This window comes from Lepisma saccharinum, chromosome 18 (genome assembly GCF_977018435.1).
Source record: "Lepisma saccharinum chromosome 18, izLepSacc3.1, whole genome shotgun sequence".
NCBI classification, from domain to species: Eukaryota; Metazoa; Arthropoda; class Insecta; order Zygentoma; family Lepismatidae; genus Lepisma; species Lepisma saccharinum.
In genome coordinates, this window is record NC_139246.1 from 11,166,203 (window position 1) to 11,185,779 (window position 19,577).

General features: G+C 38.1%; 1 protein-coding gene across 1 annotated transcript; it reads right to left on the reverse strand.

The window, feature by feature from the left end:
* Positions 1-1,517: 1,517 nt before the first annotated feature.
* LOC146001842 (uncharacterized) lies at positions 1,518-15,211 on the reverse strand. The gene is made up of 3 exons (XM_083139533.1): positions 15,029-15,211; positions 7,243-7,402; positions 1,518-2,158 (listed from the first exon to the last, which is right to left on the reverse strand). The coding sequence occupies exons 1-3, from the start codon at positions 15,123-15,125 to the stop codon at positions 1,531-1,533; spliced, it is 885 nt and encodes a 294-aa protein (XP_082995659.1). The 5' UTR covers positions 15,126-15,211; the 3' UTR covers positions 1,518-1,530.
* Positions 15,212-19,577: the final 4,366 nt, after the last annotated feature.

A 19,577-nucleotide genomic window follows, 5' to 3' on the forward strand; every position in this document is an offset into this window, starting at 1 on the left:
CATCAAAAAAGATATGTATTGGACCCAGCATGCCTTCTTACTTGATCAGATAAACCGACGAGCATGGGAACGGTTAACGTGGAACTGCTCAAGATTTGCGTCAACAGGATTGATGTCGAGGCGATGCAGTGCATGGTTGCGGTTCTTAATTGCTGCTCTGATCTCCGCAAACCATCAGGGAACTGGGCACCTCTTCGCAGTCAACTGGGATGTGGAATGGAAGTGTGTACAGCATCAAGGACATGCAACATAAAGTGATGGCACAGTTGACGCACGGTGAACATCAAGATCCACTGCAAGCTCAAAAGCGCCCCAATCAGCTCGACTGAGGTGGCAGTGAATTCTGGTGATCCCTGAAGATGGTCGAAAACGACGTGTAATTGGAAATGATTACTCCATGAAAGATTAGGAGCTGGACTGGGACTGCAAAAGGACAGATGCAATGCAGAGTAGATGGAATCCTGAAGATTGACTGAAGTATGTGGGAGTACCATCCTTCAGGAAAGCTAATCCAGATGCTTCCTGGAATTCATCCAGAATGTGACCCCAAGTCTGTACATGCTCGGTGGTAAGAATTGAAATTGCCCAAAAGAACTACAGGAGTAGGAAGCCCCTTGCTTGTGACATCTTGGAAGGGGGGTGATGAGAAGTATTGGCATCAAGTGGATGGAGTCCCGAACACAGATTGCTACACCACCACGAGCACGACGACCCTCTGGAAGCTTGTCTGTGCAGTAAAAAATGTCTCCATTTTGAACTGCTGGTTCGTTCGGATGAAAATGAAGGCAGGGTCAAAGTCAGATATTAACATCTGCAGTTCTTTAATGTGCATGTGAAATTCAATAAGGTTCCATTGGAGACATAATGTGGATGTTTGGGTTATCTCCTAAGGTCTTCTTTCTTCTTCCGCCCTGTCACCATTGGAAATTCTGGATCCATGATTTCTTCCTCTATGAGGTCCTCATGTATGGACAAGGAGGGCGAATTAAATAGGGAAGGGAAGGCAGGATCGTCTGGAGCCAGCCAGGCTGCTTTGAGCAGTGATCTGGGTTTAAGGATGCTTGACAAAACCCTTATGGATGGATTGATTGATATGCTTTATTTTCGCTTTTTGTGCCACTTTTGTCTAATTTGCGAAGATGAGAATGAATGATGATATGATGAATGAACACTCGCAAACATCCATGCCCAGGCTGGTATTCGAACCCGGGACTCCATGCATCAGCACGATGTGCTAACCATGGAGGCCGGGAACACCCTTACGGAAAAGAAGATTGCTTTCATGAACTGTTCCTTCTTAGGCAACATCTAAAATGGTGAGAATTTCTTCGCTGTAAAGCGAGTACTTGAAGTTACTGGTTGGGAATGCATTATTTACAATCGGTAACTAAAGAGAGATGAACACATCTTGATAAAAAATATACAAATTGAAGATGGGGTTGAAAGTGTAACACAATTGAGTAAATACAAACCTTTTTTGATATATTTCACTTAATAAGAAAAGAGTAAAAAATGCTACATCTTCACAATTTATTCACGTTTCTTTTTCTTTTTCCATTTCAAATTAACATCATCCATGGACACAGGCCTCATTTCATTTGTTTGCAATATATTTTCACACTTGTCGTACGTTTCTTCAACTTTACGTTTGTTCTTCTTCTTCTTCTTTTTAGCTTTCACACTTGCACTGGCTTCCAATTCCTTTGTACTATTAATTTTTGTAGCATCTCTTTCATTTTTGCTGTTTTCTGAACTGAATTCACTTTTGTCATTACCATTGACAAGGGTCACTTCTTCCTCACTTTCAATAGCACACTGTTTCTTTCTCTTCCTTGAACACAAAGAATGCCGCATCTCACTTGAAGATAGTTTTATCACTTCTGCTTCTTTGGAAAAACGGTCGACGGTGCCTTTCTTACTAAGGGCGCACTCATCTGCAGTTAAAGCAATTTGGTTTTCATCTTCACTACTGCTAGACTCATCTTTATGTTTCCATTTCTTCTTGACGCTCTCTCTCCTGGCATGTTTATTATTCACAGCTGCCTCATCACTGGTAGAAATATATGCTGCAGAACTGGACAAAAGCCTAATACCTCCAGAATCGTCGTCATCATCTTTTCGAGATGCATCAGAGCTTCGTCTGACTTCCTTAATCTGACTAGAAATAATGAAAGAAAACAACTGTTTTGCTGTACTCTATGCAATTCCAATGTTGTTTCATCTTTTTACAGTAAAAAAAACTTCTTACGTCACATGCTGGCAACATGCCTGTTAAAAACAACATGATAAAACGCTAAGAGTTTGTTGAAACTTTTCATCCCTTCTCCGAATCGTCATCAGGGTTGATCAAAAGATGACGAAGGGGATACAGTTGAAGTTCAGCTGGCAATATTCACTGTGTCTGCCGGATGATGTCGTTGCAGTCTTGCAGAGGAACCTCAACTGCATCCCCTTTGTCATCTTTCAATCAGCCCTGATGACGATTCAGAGAAGGGATGAAAAGTTTCAACAAACTCTTAGTGTTTTTTATCGTGCAGTTTGTGTGCTTTGTGTTTCTTTACCAAGCATGTTGCTTTTTCTATTATTTTATATTCAAAATTTAGTCTTTAATGCACACAGATATGCATCTTTTAATGCAGGGTTGAGAAATCAACATTAAAAAAAGATTTGCCGCTTGACATGTAGAATACTTGCAAAAAAAACATGAAAAACTTGAATATTTTATCAAATTTAGGATCCAGCTTGCACCCATGTAGAAAATTAAAGTTTCTCTGTGAATTTGTGTTTCAGACCAAAACAACCTACAGAAAAATTTGGGTGGACAGGTTGATTTTGATATGGCTTTCTTTTATTTAATTTTATATCATTAATTTATATTGTGCATTTTTCAAACTGTATATCATATCATGGGGTATAATTGGCAATTTTTATCCTTTTCTCTATCAACATGCAATAAATTTGCTTGCAACAGTTGTATATTAGAAGAAACTCGACACAGAAATAATATTCAGGAAGTTCAAACATGCTTATTGTCTACTGGAACTTACTTCCTGAAAACACTTCTCATAGAGAAACCTTAGTACAGGGTGTCCGGGCTTCAGGTAAACAAAAAAAACATGCTATAACTTTCGAACGAATTGATAGAAATGTGCAAGCAAATACTCATGCGATAGGAAATATTTTCAAGATTTTACAGCCAACATGGAAACACTGCAACTGCCATGCTGCATGATGGGAAATCGTAAAATCGTTAGGTATCGGAGTGTGCTTGCTTGCTTTGTTATTCATGATGTGAACCTCGCAGCGGAAAGTTGAGTGCGTGCTTTGGCTAGCTGAATTGAAATCCTTTACATGTGTTCAGCAGCATATCAGAATGGAATGGAATGTGGATCCTCCCACATGCAAAACCATTTACGAGTGGGGCAGGACTCTAAAGGAAACCAGCAGTTTGCTGCCTCAGGCAGGGAGTATCTGAAGAAGCACGTAACTGAAGAGACTGTTGAACATGTGCGGGACTCGTTATGCAGGATCCCACGGAAGTCAGTAAGACAGGCAAGTAGAGAACTAGGGATTCCTCGTTCAACAGTATATGATATTATCCACAAATGTCTACGTTTGCATGCGTACAAAGTGCAACTGCTTCAATACCTTAAGCCAGACGATCCACGGAAGAGAAGAGACTTCGCTGTGACAATGCTGACCCGAATTGAAGATGATGAAAATTTTCTTGATAAGGTGTATTTTTAGTGATGAGTCCACCTTCCATGTTTGTGGTAAGGTAAATCGGTATAATCATGTGTGGGGTAGTAAGAATCCTCACCAGCTGATGGAATATGAAAGGAATACACCGAAAATTAATGTCTGGTTAGGACTGCATAAGAATGGCATGGTAGGATCTTTTTTCTTCTTCTTCTTCTTCTTCATACAGCCTACAGTGACTGGACAGGTCTACATAGACATATTGGAGAACTTTGTACTTCCCCAGATACCTCCTAATTTTCTTTTTCAGCAGGATGGAGCCCCTCCTATCACAGAGATGTCCCAGCGTTGCTCAATCGGACATTTCCGGAACAGTGGATTGGACGAGGTGGGCTGATACCTTGGCCCCCAAGATCCCCAGATTTGATGCCATTAGACCTTTTTGCTTGGGGATTCATTAAGGACATTGTGTACCAAACAAAAATTCGAAATGTGGCAGATTTGAGAGAACGTATCAATAATGCAGTTCAGCTTATAACACCCCAAATGCTTGTCAATGTGTGGCAAGAGGTACATTATCGTTTTGATATCTGTTGAGCTACAAATGGTGATCATATTGAGATTTATTGACGCATGAACATTTTCAGCTATTCTTCTACGATTATGAACAGTTCATACATAGTTTCTTTTCGTTATTTGTAACGTGAAAATCATTTCATTCATAACATGGCTGCTTAAGAAATTCTGCTCTTTTCATTTGTATACCTAACGATTTTGTGATTTCCCATCATGCAGCGTGCAGTGTGGCAGTTGCAGTGTTGCCATGTTGGCTATAAAATTTTGGAAGATATTTCCTATTGAATGAGTATTTGCTTGCGCATTTCTATCAATTCGTTTGAAAGTTATAGCATGTTCTTTTTGTTTACCTGCAGCCTGGACACCCTGTACTTTATATATTTTGATCATTTCATGGCACAAAGAACTAAGTTTCAAATTAAATAAAAGTTCATGTGTAAAACTGCAGTTTTCACTAAAATATGCACCAGGATATCCTCACCATCACATTTAACATACAGGGTGATCCATTTGGGTATGGATAAAATAAAATGAATGTGAATTTTTTTTGGTCAAATGTAATTACCTGAAATATTGTATACAAAAGACTGAAAGGTGGGAGTTTATATTTTTATACACTACTAATAGTTTAGTACAGTTTTCTACATGACCTCCATTGCAAACTTTGCACAACTCATTGCAGAGTTCGCAATGGAGGACATGAAGGAAACTGAAAACTGTGTCAAACTGTCAGTAGTGTATAAAAATAAAAACTCCCATCTTTCAGTCTTTTGTATAAAATATTTCAGGTAATTACATTATGAACATGCATTTAACTCACAAGTTTACAATTTTAGAAAGAAAACTGCAATTGGGAATTAAGAATTGTTAACTTCACACATGTAAACATTATTTCACCAACCTTAAATGTTCAAATTTTACATGACCTTCACTCCCCCCCCCCCACCCCCAAAGACTTAACAAGTACTGAAATTACATAATGAAAATATACTTGTTTAGCATTTGTATAATCAAGGGTTATTTATTTCTGCCGAATTTACGGGAAGGCACAGATTACATTGGGATCATATGGCTTCAAATGACACTACCAAAGAAGATTTATGCACACTAATTATATTTACATGCATAAAATATTAATCAGGAACTTTACTTTTTGTCAATTGGATCTAACATCCTTTTCTTTGTTATTCAATAAATATTCTATTCTTTTTTTACATTAATTTTCTTACCAGGGTAGGTTTTTTAATACAAATTTTGGCAATCTTAACTATACGTAAGCCAGATAATGAATAAGTGCTGTTATATCTCTATTCTTTTTACCATTCATGTAATGATTATACAATATTTCATTTACATTATAGGAACAGACTTATAAATTATAGTAACACATTAATTTAAGCATTCACTTGGTTTGAATCTCCCCCTTAAATATGTTTTTAGATACATGACTGCTGAAGTGTGTGTAGAGAGGGGATGGGGTGTATGAGTACACTTTTATTCTTCTTAATTTTATTTTGGCAATCAAAGCAAGTACTAAGCTTCACAAATGACTTGTAGAACCTTAGCATTTACATTACTGTAAAATCCTTTCAGCTGACAATAACTTCATGCATGTTCCTGGCTGCTTGAAACATGCGCAGTTTCTTCATGCCGAATTCAAGATTAGTAATATTAACAGGGAAAGCATAACATTAAAAATACATGTACACAAAGGGCTCGAAAATTCCCGGTTTCCAGGTCATCATGGCGACTAAAAATTTCAGCCTGGTGACTGATCTTTTGCTGTAATATGTACGAAATTTTGATGTTGTGAACATTCCATAGAGTCAGTAACAATTCCTTACCCTTTCTCCCCCAACAACCCCATTTCCTGCTTTATCAAATAATTTAGCGATGTTTTGAATACCGTGATGCTCAGCATCTTATACAGAGTGTTTCAAAAGTTACACAACCCAAATTTTGGAAATGTATATCATGAAAACCGTAAGAGATATTTACACCGGGTTTTCTGCATTATAAAGCCTCATCCATTGAGATATTTATCAATGCTTAAAATTCAGTTCACTTCGTACAAAAAAATATATAAATTAATAACTGGCGGAAAGCAGCATTTAATTTTTTTCCCAGAAATGTACTGAGTAAGAAAAATATGTAAGAAATTAACGAAGGGTCATAATTAGACATTTGATGACTGATGCCATGTCAGTCTGTCATTTGCGACCAATATTGGTCATGTGCAACATTTGATGAATTTTTGACTGGCAATTTTATGGGTTGAGTGAAAAGTGCCATTTTTGGGACATATATCCGTATATGGCAACACTAGCACGTCGAAATATTGCCAACAGTCGCATGCAACATGTTTAAGTATTGGCTATGCATTTACTTGAAAAATCAAGATTTTGTGCAGAAATTGGACTTTTGAGAGAATCCTAGGCTGTCCCTGGTTACATTGAATTCTCTTCGCTCACTTTCGCCGCTACTGTGCCTTCTTTTTTTAATTGATTCAGCATGGCGTATTCATTGGAGCAGCACGTGTGCATTGATGAAGAGTATTTTAGTACTCATTCTTACACTCATGTGCAAAAGGTTTTCCAATAAAAATGCCCTGCTTCTGCTGTACCTCACAAAGCAACTGTTTTACAACCAGTCAAACACCAACAAATGATCCCACAAAATGTTTTTTTTTAAAAAATAATGTAATTGCTTTTATTTAGATAAATGCTAACATAAATTTATGAACCCAGTGATAGCCTACAGGATTAGTTTAGTGCAGAAAACCCAGTGTAAATATCTCTTACGATTTTCATGATATACATTTTAAAAGTTTGGATTGCATGACTTTTGAAACATACTGTAGTATGCACAATTGCTAGTAGGTGGTTTCCTGGCGCCTGATGTTCAGAGCTGGCACCTAGCTTTGAAGAACTTTTTTCGAGCACTGCATGTACATCACACTGCAATTACCTGTCTATAATTTTTTCCAGATGCTTAGCAACATATGTTTGGAAACCAGGTGTCACTCCAAGATCATGAAACCCTGTTTCTTCATCTTCCTTCAGTCTCTTGGATGGAGGAAGTTTGTTTTTCGGCTGTGGGCTTCCAATGGTTTGGAAACTGCCATTTTCTGAAAAGGATATTTCCTGTTTGATTAAACTGGTCCAAAGACATGTCATGGTGTTAGAAATGGTCTGGGGGGAAAAGTGGGCCATTGTTTTGAATCTGAGTGTGTTCTAGAAGCATTTAAGACAGGCATTTATTTATTTTAATTTGATAAATCCTGAATACAGATAAAATCCATTTCATATCAGGATATCAACAGAGAAAAAAGAAATTACTAAATGAGAAGCACGGGCACACACATACATATATAGCAAGAAGAAAATAATAACAACTAGGGTACAAGACAGGGGGGAGGATAAGAGAGCTGAAGCCCCCCCCCCCCCCGAAATCCTACAAATACCTAATTTAAATAGTATATAATGGAAATTAATTTTACTTCCTTAGCAGGATTAAACATTAGATCGAAAAAAGTTTAGTGTATAATAGGTGTATAGGCCGCGGTGGCTCAGTCGGTAACGCGTCTGACTACCATGCTCAAGGTCCCGGGTTCGATCCCCGGCCGGTTCAAATCCGGGAACTTTTCTAACGATGGAAGCGGCCCCAGCGTCGAATAACATGGGTACCTGGGGGAAACCCTGGGGGGTAAAGGCGGTCAGGGGTGTGATGCTGATCACATCACCCCCACTCACGACCGGATCAAGAAAGTGTGGGGCGTTACCCCCACACCCCCTATACGCCTTCATGGCGTGGTGCTATGCACAGGGGAACACTTTACCTTTTTTTTTTTTACCTTTTATATAATAGAGGAACCAGTTTATATTTTTATATTCTACCAGTTAATCCAATGAATAAATGGATCCACTGCTCTCAAAATGTGTAGCAAGAGTTCACACGATATAAACTTTACTACGAGCAAAATTTGGCCCTAGGTTTTAAAGCGTTCTTTTAACAGAATGTATGAAAGTTAATAACAAAGCAATACCCATGAATTTCAGTACACTAACTGTACAAAATATTTGCAAATAATGGATAACACTTGTGTTGGATAATCTCTCATACGTGGATCAAGTACCAAAGTCTTTCCATTGATATAATAATAATAATAATCGGATTAAAATTGTTTATTTTTAATAACTTATATTAGTTATAATTGTAAAATGACAATTATAACTGTGGTAATAATTATTGTTGTATAATTATCAGTGTCCTGCACCTCAACAAATATTTCTGGTGACGCCAGTGCTGATAAGGGATGAGCCTCCCCTTCCAGAAATAATATCCTTGCTATGGGCCTGGCACAAGAAATATTAATTGCTCTTCAGCTGCTTGATGCACGCTGCTCTGTAAGCCTGCTTGGATAGACAGAAGCCTGGAATATCGTTTACACTTATAGCAGACACAGAAAATATAACAACACTCTATTTTCTTATTTATTAAATATGCTCTACCTCTTATTTGTTTTGCAAAATTGTCAAATACGAGGGGGAAGTCAGTAAATAAGTTAAAAATGGATGTACAAATAAACACTTGAAAGCCAGTTATAATGCTATTTACATATCCCGTTATTTTTTAACAGAACCCCCCACTGACAGATCAAATCATCGCCACTTTCCAAACATTTGCTTCCATCAAAAGGTCAATAGCATGAATTGGTCAGTGTTTGATACTTACTTTTAAGCCCAAAAAAAGTGCAAAAAATTATTCAATGTAATATTTAAAAATTATTTTTGTGACAGCTAACATGTTTTATCAGGGAGTCTACAATTTCATAAAAACAAAATTCCCTGAGTTTTCCAGGTTTTCCATACCAAGTAATTTGGGTAATTCATGTCTCTAAACGTGTGTGAGGAAGTCGCCACCTTTGAATCTCACTTAGCCTGGCAGGGATTTGACCGCAAATTTCTTTCTTTGCTTGCCTTTTTGAGCATGTGTTGGTTTGGCTCTTATCTATGCTGGACATGTGGGAGACGTGTTGGTCAGTCAACAATTTTAACAGCGGCCTTCTACCATTTAAAAGGCACAGTTCAGTTTCATCTGTGGTGCTTTCGACCGTGCACGCTTTCTCGTGTTATAAATTGAACAATAGATCTTTATTAGATTTTCCCTTATAATTATGAACCCAGAGGAGGATTGAATTCATAGGTTTTGAGAACGAGGAACAACATGATAAAGAGCTTGGAAGGCAGTTTGAAAGAGTAAAATGACACCTCTTTGGCGACGAAGAATGTAAATCAGAAAAAGAAAGAAAATGCATCCACTGTTCTCTCTACGTCTGACGTGAACACATAGTGTTTTAATGTATGGAATGTGCAAATGGAAATTGATGCGGTTGAAGTGGATATGGAGTAAAGAGAAATAATAGATACAATTTTTAAAAAACCTGTAGTAGTAAACATAGAAAATATACTACAATTGAAAATACCTTTTAGGATCATAATTTTGTTCTCCCTAAAACCTTTGCATCAAACTTATGTAAAATTATGTTTATTTCATAATTACATTGTATTCTGACAATAATAAAAATGAACTCTTGTAAAATCATGTTTCTTTTGCCTATTATGTTCTTACAAAAATAGAGAACAAAACATTTCCTTTAAAAAGTGTGTTAAACTTTTGAAAACTATTACCAGTTTTATTTATTGAATTAATTAAAAAAAAAAAAGGAAGATGTCGCTGTGCATGTTCTCCCAGGTTAAATAAGTTCTTAAAATATTCATATCGCATGTCAAAAGTAATAACGGGAAGCGAAACTGGACAGAAATTGACTGTTGGATAGGGGCATCAGAGGTGAGCTTTTATGTGTTGCCTCATTGCTAACAAAGAATTCTCTTTTTAAAAAAATCGTAACAATTACAGCATAAGAAACAGTTAATTACAGTCAAATTTAGTAATATATGTATTAACTCATTCGCTGCGGTCGTCGCATTTATGCCCAGCATGCCAGGTGCCTTGCTCCGCGGAAGTCACATTATTGCGAGTTCATACTTCCACTCACTGCGGGTGTCGCATTTCCACAGTACGTCGCTTTTAGTAGCCTTCAGACATCTGTTGATACTATTTGGAAGTATTTGAACTTGTAGTTTTGTTTATATCCGTATGATGTCGCTAATTACGCCTCCGTTTAGAATATGAGCGTTGAGTGCTCTGACATGTCAGTTTCAAATGCATGTTCGAATGTAAACAACATGGCTTCGTCAAGTCTTCAACACTTGTCTGATAATGATGTTACTCAACTGTTGAATCAGAAGGTGAATTAAGTTGTGACGATAATAGTGACAGTTTTTATGAGACTTCAAGTGGTGACAGTGATTGTGTAGTGTCTGATGAAGAATTTGTACCGCCGTCCGTAACATCATGGAGCAGAGTGCAAAGCAGCATTGATCTAGGTGCCCCAGCGCTCACCCAGCGTCAAATGACATGGGTACCTGGGGGGAACCCTGGGGGGTAAAGGCAGTCAGGGGTGTGATGCTGATCACATCACCCCCACTCATGACCGGATCAAGAAAGTGTGGGGCGTTACTCCCACACCCCCTATACGCCTTCATGCATGGTGCTAAGCACAGGGGAGCACTTTTTTTTACTTTTTTAGTATTTGAACACACAGCAGAACAAACTGAAGTTTTCGCCACCCAGTATCTTGATACTACTTACAAATTTCCACGCCGCTCCACCACTCTGCGCCATCCCGTATTTTGAGAAATACCATACCATCAGGGACTACAGAATGGTTTGCCAGTGCAAGGAATGACTTGTAATTTCTCTATAACATATACTGCTGGACAATGAAAACCGGACACTTTAATATTTGACATCTGAATTGCAATAACAGCTCGCAGGTATATTACAGAATGTTCGGCAGATCATGTAGTACCATATGCACCATTCATAGGCTCGGACTTTGTTTATGCATTAGTACTTAATTCAGTTTCTGCAACATTTAGTTAGCCCTTGTACCAGAGCTTTTATCGACCCATTGCGTTATCACAAAAAATGCAAGTGTCCGGTTTTTTTTGTCCAGCAGTATATTTTGCAATGTAATTTTTCAAAATTATTCTTTCTAAATTTTTTTTTCAAAATTTCAAAATTTTTCAAAATATCATACCACCAGGGACTACAAAATGGTTTTCCAGTGCAAGGAATGAATTTTGTAAGTTCTCTCTCATATATAACGCAATGTAATTGTGAAAACTATTTGTTTATAAAAAAAATATTTTTTCAAATTTAATTACGCAGCCAAGGGATATTGTGTGCCAGAGAATTCCGCAGTGAAAGAGTTAAGCTAACATCAACTAAAACCAAAAATTACAACAAGAAAGTGGTAAATACAGATAGTCACTTACTGTAGCAGATTTCTACTTTAAAATAGTTCAAAATAATATGCATTTTACCTGAGTATTTAATACAAAACAAAATTAACAAATATTAATATGTATTGTAATACTCAGTAAGCTATATTAAACTGAATTATAGTTTGCCCACAACAAATTTAACATTTCGTGCTTGTCCTTTTTGTTTTTCATTGTTGAAAAAAAACTACTTTTAGCGCACAATTACAAAAATGTTTACCTTTCCAGAAACAAAGTAAATTTATCTGACATTTCCAGAAAAAATAAATTCCGTGACTTTTCCAGGTTTTCCAGATTTATATCAGTATTGACAGTAAAAATGCTGTACAAGATAACTTCAGGCACTTCAGAATGATAAAATGAGTTGTTATAAACATATTAATGACTGACTGAAATAAAAATTTTGAGTGCATCAGGACTTCTGCTATTTGCTCCATTATACAGGGCCAAACACTTTGACGTACCTAAAATCAACCTTGTCTCTGAAGATTAAAATCTCTTTAATTAACACCTGAGGCTGTAAAGGGGCGCTCAGCACATATAAGCACAAAACAGAGGACAATGTGCCTGCAACATTGCAAATAACAGTGTGTATGACATGGAAGTGGGGTTGGCTCTCAGAAGTGTTCTTTTTTCTCTTATTTTCTTCACAAATATGATCTAAGAAGACATGAATCCAACATTTTTAAATATGATCTTAAAAATTTGATTTATTAACTAATACAAGATTGAATTAAAAAGTAATTACTTGTAATTACTGTGCCAGAGAGACTTTCCTACAGAAGGCTCAACTTGTAACAGTATGAATAACTATGCAATACATTATATTCTAATACATGGCCAATAGGGCTTCCCTGATGGCGCAGTGGTAGCGTCGTCACCTTGTAATCAAGGGGTCCCAGGTTCGATACCCGGTAGAGGCACATAGTGTTTCGGATCCCACTTTAAACTTGTAGGTCCAGTCCCGATTAGCCTTTCTGTGCATACAGTGGACTTCAAACAACAAATCAATAAATAATACATGGCCAATTTTTGCAGAGTTTCAGGTACCAGTTCAATATATCGGAAACACATTAAAATCGGATATTTTGTGTTTCATATGGTTCGTACTTACCTATTGTGTATTGCAGAACATCGTTCAAGGTGCCATTATGCTTTTTTACACGAAAACAAACACAATTTTTCACATACACAGTGATTTTTTTTTATTCCTTTCTTCGCTTCAGTAACACACGATATGGTGGGCACATTTTAACTCACGTAGTGGGTATGCAGTGTTTAAAACCATCTTTACCGAAAAATACCTACTATCGTGTTCGTCACGTGTGAAAATTTTACATTATGCACGGGTAGCTGACGGATAGCTCCACGGACCATTTCCAATAAGGTTAGGTTAGGTTTGGTTACGTTAGGCAAGCATAGTTAAAAAAAAAAGGAGTTGGAAACACTGACAGGGGCTTACGTTATTAAAGGTACGCAGCATGCAGTTCACATACGGGAAGCAAATGAAAGCAATGGCAATTGTGCGTCGGTGAGATATTTCTCTTGTAAAATACATGATTTCCCGGTCAATATTCCATGATGAAAGAAAATACCTTGACGAACGTTGAAAACCTTGGAGAAACTCATTTCCATAAGTAGTTTCGGTAACAGTTTCATATATTGAGACACATTTCTTCAATTTTACACACGAAACTACGTACGGAAATGAGTTCCTCCAAGGTTTACAACGTTCGTCGAAGTATTTTCTTTCATAGTGGAATATATTTGACCAGGAAATTGTGTATTTTTCAAGAGAAATATCTCATCAACGCATAATTGCCATTGCTTTCATTTGCTTGCCTTACGCAACCGGATGCTCCGTATGTTTGATGACGTAAGCCCCTGTCAGTGTTTCAACCCCCCCTTTTTTTTTCTATGCTTGCCTAAGGTAACCTAACCTAACCTTATCGGAAATTGTTTGTGGGGCTATCCGTGAATCGTTCGTGGGGCTATCAGTCTGCTACCCATGCATAATGTATAATTTCCACCGGTGACGAACACAATAGTAGGTATTTTTCAGTGAAGAAGGTTGAAACACGGCATACCCACAACGCCATATTGTGTGTTCCGGAAGCGAAGAAAGGAATAAAAAAAAACACTCAGAATGTGAAAAATTGAGTTTGTTTTCGTGTAAAAAGCATAATGGCACCTTGAACTATGTTCCGCAATACACAATTGGTAAGTACGAGCCATGCAAAATACAAAATATGCGATTTTAATGTGTTTCCGATCTATATCTGTAAAAATGAAGAAATGTGTTTCCGATATACAGACCTGTTACAGAGTTTCATGCGAGGCTCGAAGAGGGTTTTGTGCTGGAGACCAGATATTATGTGATCAGGTGTTTAAAACATACAGAGGTGTTATTTTAACGGTACTTGTTCGGACAGATTTCTTGATTTCTACAGAAGAAACTACTTAACGTAATAAGTTCCTGTAGTATTGTCTAACATCGGGAAGGTGTTTTGTGTGAAATTCAGGTACGTTTTCCGCATCCTGGAAATGGCTTTCTTCAAATTTAAAAGTTTGGGCCTCATTTGGGGGCAGGTGACTACAGCCAATTTCTAACATTCCTTTAACAGGGAGTCTATAGAAACAGCCGGGGAGCCAGAGCGGGGCGGAGGCGGGGCCGCGTTAGCGGTTTGGGGTGGTAGGTCAATTACCCCAGGGGCAGAGCCTAGAATCGGTGGGAAATTTGAGTAAAAAATTTCAAATGAAAATAATTTTTTTGTTTAAATTTCCCACCGATTCCGGGATGGATAGCCCCAAAAACCATTCACGGAATGTTCCGCAAAGCAGATAGGGATGGATAGCCCCAAAAACCATTCACGGAATGTTCCGCAAAGCAGATAGGTAAGTACGAATGTCAAAAATTGACGAAACTCAGAAGTTATAGGTGTCCGACGGATAGTAAACGTTTACCATTTTAACGCTAAGGGCTCAATCTAATCCACCCAACCTAACAACGAAAGCAATCAGACAAAATACTCCTTGCACCCTACCGATGGTACATGGTAGCAACAGTGCATATCTAAGACGATAGTAAACGAATCATATAGTATATGGATGGGAAAATCATTCTCGAAAAAATACACAATAGTAATCACCAAGACTGAAGTATGTGTTAACAGACAATTAGAAATAGAACCATGTAAAAAAAATGCCAGTGCACCAAGATAAATTCGGAATTACGCAATCGGAACTTGGACCGATATGTATCTATCATTGACATGATCATCTGGAAGTATTTACACATAGTAATAAAAAACATTTTGTTGTCGGCATTTAATACTGCAACGTACCCTTCGAACATGTTGAAAACATCGATTTAGGCATGAATTGGGTATCGACAGCTTCACGGAGAAGCTCCATATTTTCGTCGCTTGATGAATCTGACATTGGTATCTACAAAATGTTGATGGCAAGTAAATTATAACAAATCGGTCACTCTTCAACTTGAAGTTCTACATCGGCGGCATGCATCTTCTTCTTCTGCAATGTTCTTCTGGCTCTGGGCCCGTTCCGAAAGTCGCACGAGTTTAACGCGTTAAACGAGTTATGGTAACTGGCCGTTCCATAAGTGCTTCCGTGCGTTTCGTGAGTTTCATTATGCTGTCCCAAAAGTCGCATTCCGTGCGTTTCGTGCAAGAACGAGATTCACCAAACGCACGGGCCAGGATGCTGGTTTGTTCCGTGAAAATCGTCTGCTCCTTGCATACAAAGCGCGTGCTGATGGATTCAAACTGCACTAGTTCGGAAAATGTATTATAATTTTAACAGATAGCGATATGATCGTGATCCCGACTTCGAGAATTGACTTCCCTACTTCTCGGGATCCCGAGCAGTCGGGAAATACAGAATGGTCATTTCAAAAAGTTGCTAATTCTCGACGTTTTCTGCATTGCAAGTGTCTGGAACTTATCGCAAATTGTTTGTTTTTAATTCAGAAATGCAAAAACCATCACTTAAGTTGAAAATGACGTGCAGAATTCGAGATTTTCAGAGCTTCGGGAAATTTCGAACATTTCCCGTCCCGAAAATTTCCCGACTTTGTCGGGAAATGGCGGATTTTTCCCGTCCCGAATGTTGGGATTAAAAAAAATTCCCGTCCCGACCAAAAAAATTCTGTCCCGCACACCCCTATTACTTTTATTTCAACCATGGTTTCATGTACAATTCCATTCGTTATTTTATCAATGGAATCAGTGATGGATCCATTACGGCCCGCTATCATTGTGCACTGGTTGTGTGATTTTGTGACTTTTGCCCTTAAGATATAAATGTCCTATCATTTCTTGTTGCGTCTAATGATCATTCATATCAATCGAACTAATTACAACCACAGACAGCAACACGTTAATGTTGGATTCAGTTTGTCAAGAATTTATTTAGTTTCCATCCATTTCTCTGTTCCCTAAGTGTAATCAGAAAGTATTTGTGGTCTAATGTACAAATAATATTGTAGTACGGTAATTAGTCAACGTCGACATGATCAGTAAGACATTTGGAAATACAGGGTGTCCCAAGAAAATTTATACACAAGTTAAGAGGAATATCAAATTCAAACGTCTAGTATAGCATTTTGAAGCAATGGCAGTGGCGGCGATTGGGTTCCAAAACTAGGTGGCAAGCCGCCAAAAGTGGGGGTCAAGGACAGTTTACCTTCCCTTGGTAGATAAAGTTTAGCATAGTGAACGGGCAAAAAGTGGATCGCAACTGCCCCCTCGCCACCACTGAGCAATGGGATTGGAAGAGTTACACTAAGAGTCCATGTTCTCCCTCAGCAGTTGATCCGGACCGGAGAGTAAAGTTTCGTGAGTGGTACCATAGAATAGTGTACTTGGCAAAATGTGCCACACAGGTGGATTGGACGAATAGGTTCAGAAGAATAATGGGGATACATAAAATGTAAGGTTTACGGTAGAAAACCGGCAAGAGTTGACGAATTGAAGGCAGCTATTGAACAAGAATGGGCCCAAACGCCGAAAGGAATTGTTATTGACGTTCGCGATTCTATTATAATACTAAGCGTTTGCAGCAGTGCCTGGACACGCACGGCCATTAGTTTGACAAGAAAAAATTATTCATGCCTGTAGATTATTTGAAATTTTGGAAATGAACTGTATCTTAATAAACACTGACGTATTAATCATTCAGTATGTGTGTACTTTTTATTGGGACAGCTTGTATTCGAAACTGTTTAAAGACAGTAATAATGTTAGTGAATAACATCCAAAATCAATAGGCATTTACATTACAGGCATTTAAATTTACTGTTCTCAGAGTACTGAAAGTTGAACCCCTCCTATTATATCCCTATAAATACAGCTTTGCGCTGTGATATTCCACATTATGTAAATTTGCGTGGCTTAGAATTCCTTAGACCAGTCAAGTGATTCTTCGTGCGGTTTGCCTTCGCTGTTTAGATGTCTTACGGTACCACAAAACTATCCCATTTCACGTGCGTTATAAAGGAACTCTCTACTTAACTTTTCTTCTGCAATAAGGACATTACTTAGAGGAAACTTTCAAAGAACGTACACGCCCTAAATGAGTCGCTTCACATTTCTTTGTCTCTCACAATTCTAGCAAGTTTGTCAGGTGAAATCCTCACCTTCCTTTCCATTTCCTTGACTTCCGGCTTCTGAATGTGTGTGATCCAGGTGTGGACAGGAGAAATGGAACAGATCAACTTAAAAAAAAAAGTCAGAATAAAATGATAGTCAAGGATTTATCAAGAATTTTTTAATCTTTGTGGGCGTAAGTTCGCATTTAAGGGGGGGGGTATTATTTAGAGACAAATTGACCATAAGTTTGGTTTTTGTGAAAAGCTGAAAACTTTTAGGGGGGTATTGAGAAAATTTTATGGGCGTTGGCAAATGCTTCTGTGAACTAGTACATTGAAAGCAGGGGCGGCGCGTGCCTTTCCAGGCAGGCAGGGCACATTTTTATTTGGGGGGGGGGGGGGGGCAGATAATCTCTAAATTTTTCTTTAATGTGTTTCAGAAGAGTTCCTTGACATAGAGTAAGTAAATTAATTGTTCGAACAATGGGTCACTATTTGGTATGAAATGTAACAAATTCCGATCTAATATCAATAACTAACTAGGAAGATGATGCACCGTTAAGTTCAGTTACAATACTTTTCATTGTCCATGTACCCCCCAAAAAGTTCGTTTATACTTACGAAGATTCTGCATGTCAAGTTGTCTGGAACACAGACACAACCACACAAATAAATACACACGTACAGTTGTAACTATAAACTCTTTCACTTGCGAAAAAAAAAGTAATTATTTCATAAGCGACCAATACGCACACAGATGGAACGTAACGCAAACTCGCACACTAACTCAAATCCAAATCCGTATACAATGGAAGGAAGGAGGATCTTTTTGAAAACACCGAGGGACTAGTTTGGGCAATAAAAAGTGTTGTCAACTTTTCAGGTCGCAGGAACAAGCGCGAATAAAAGCATTCTAGGGATTTTTTTTTCTAGCTTATTGCTGCATCTTACTGAGGAAGGTGAAAGTACGAAGACTGGAAGAACGAATGAAGTGCCTGCCAAGAGTTGGAAACACTGAACGGCGAATGAGGCAAACATGAATGGGCAGGGCACCTCGTTCACTGCCCAGAGACGGCTACGAATTTTGCGCTTTTCCATTGTGAGGGGGTACCGTCCCTTGCCTATGCTGTAAAGCTTTGGATCAGTCAGTGACGTCACGTCTCAGGGCAGAGCTGAGATCTGACTCTCTCTAACAGGACGCAGAAATATATTAGCCTCGCACAGGGTGCACACCCTGTACGTCTGGTTGCAGCAACGTAGGAGTGAAGGGGGAAAAATAGTTATATATCGATCGTCTCTTCAGATGAACTTTTTATGTTAAAAATTGTTGTGGGGCAGTGCCCTAGTTGCCCTTTATCTAGCATCGCCACTGATTGAAAGCCTGACCCACGATCTTGGCACACTATATTTAGGGTTGGAGCTTTGCTTTGATTTATCCACACATCTCCAACACCCCCTAAATTTTTTCACATAGGCCCAATTGATGGTCATTTTGGCTTAAAATTTACCCTTACACCTCCTAAATTTGTATTTACTCCCCCCCCCCCGTGGACAAATCTGGATAAACCTCTGATTGCATCTTCCATTGACCGAACATAATCGCGTAACCTGCATACCACGTGACATTGAAAATGTCTACGATTTGTGTTAGCTGGAGGAGCTCAGGAGGATTTTCCCAGGAAGGGGGTAATTAAGGGTAGGTCCCCACTTAAATACGCAACAGAGTTTATGTTCACAATTTTGAGCCCACACGTCAAATCAAGGTTGGTGCATTTTTGGCTCATCATTTGGCATCCTTAAACGTGTAATTTTGATTTGTTTGAAATAATCGTGTATCGCTTACCCGTGTCGTACGAGAAACTTAATTACCTGAAGGAAACCTCACTTTTTTCACTAAAATTCAAGAAATCATGTTGTTATTGAATCACTGCTTACTTTATTATTTATATAGTTGTAGTTATACATTAATTATAATAGTTACAAATTACCATCATTAATATAAAATAAGAACCAATTATGCAAGCGTGTCACACACATGTTTTATCATTCACTAAACCTCGAAAGAACATATTAATATCGCATCAATGCTTTTTTTGTTTATTATTATAGTACTTACAATAATTACAAAAATGCCATCATTACCGACCAATTGTATAATATTTCAGACATGAATGTTATGTCGGAACATCCCCGAGGGAGGGGCTGATAGGCCCACCATATGAATTTTGCTCCTTACGTAACATATAGGATTTTTTGGACAACAGTAATGCATAAATATTGGAAAC

Bases quoted from the DNA above. Each gene is read 5' to 3' on its own strand.
- LOC146001842 (XM_083139533.1), bottom strand. From the start codon at position 15,125: ATGTCAGATTCATCAAGCGACGAAAATATGGAGCTTCTCCGTGAAGCT. The intron at 7,403-15,028 runs GTACGTTGCAGT...TATCCTTTTCAG, and splicing joins GTTTTCAACATGTTCGAAGG to AAAATGGCAGTTTCCAAACC. The intron at 2,159-7,242 runs GTAATTGCAGTG...CATTATTTCTAG, and splicing joins CTGGAAAAAATTATAGACAG to TCAGATTAAGGAAGTCAGAC.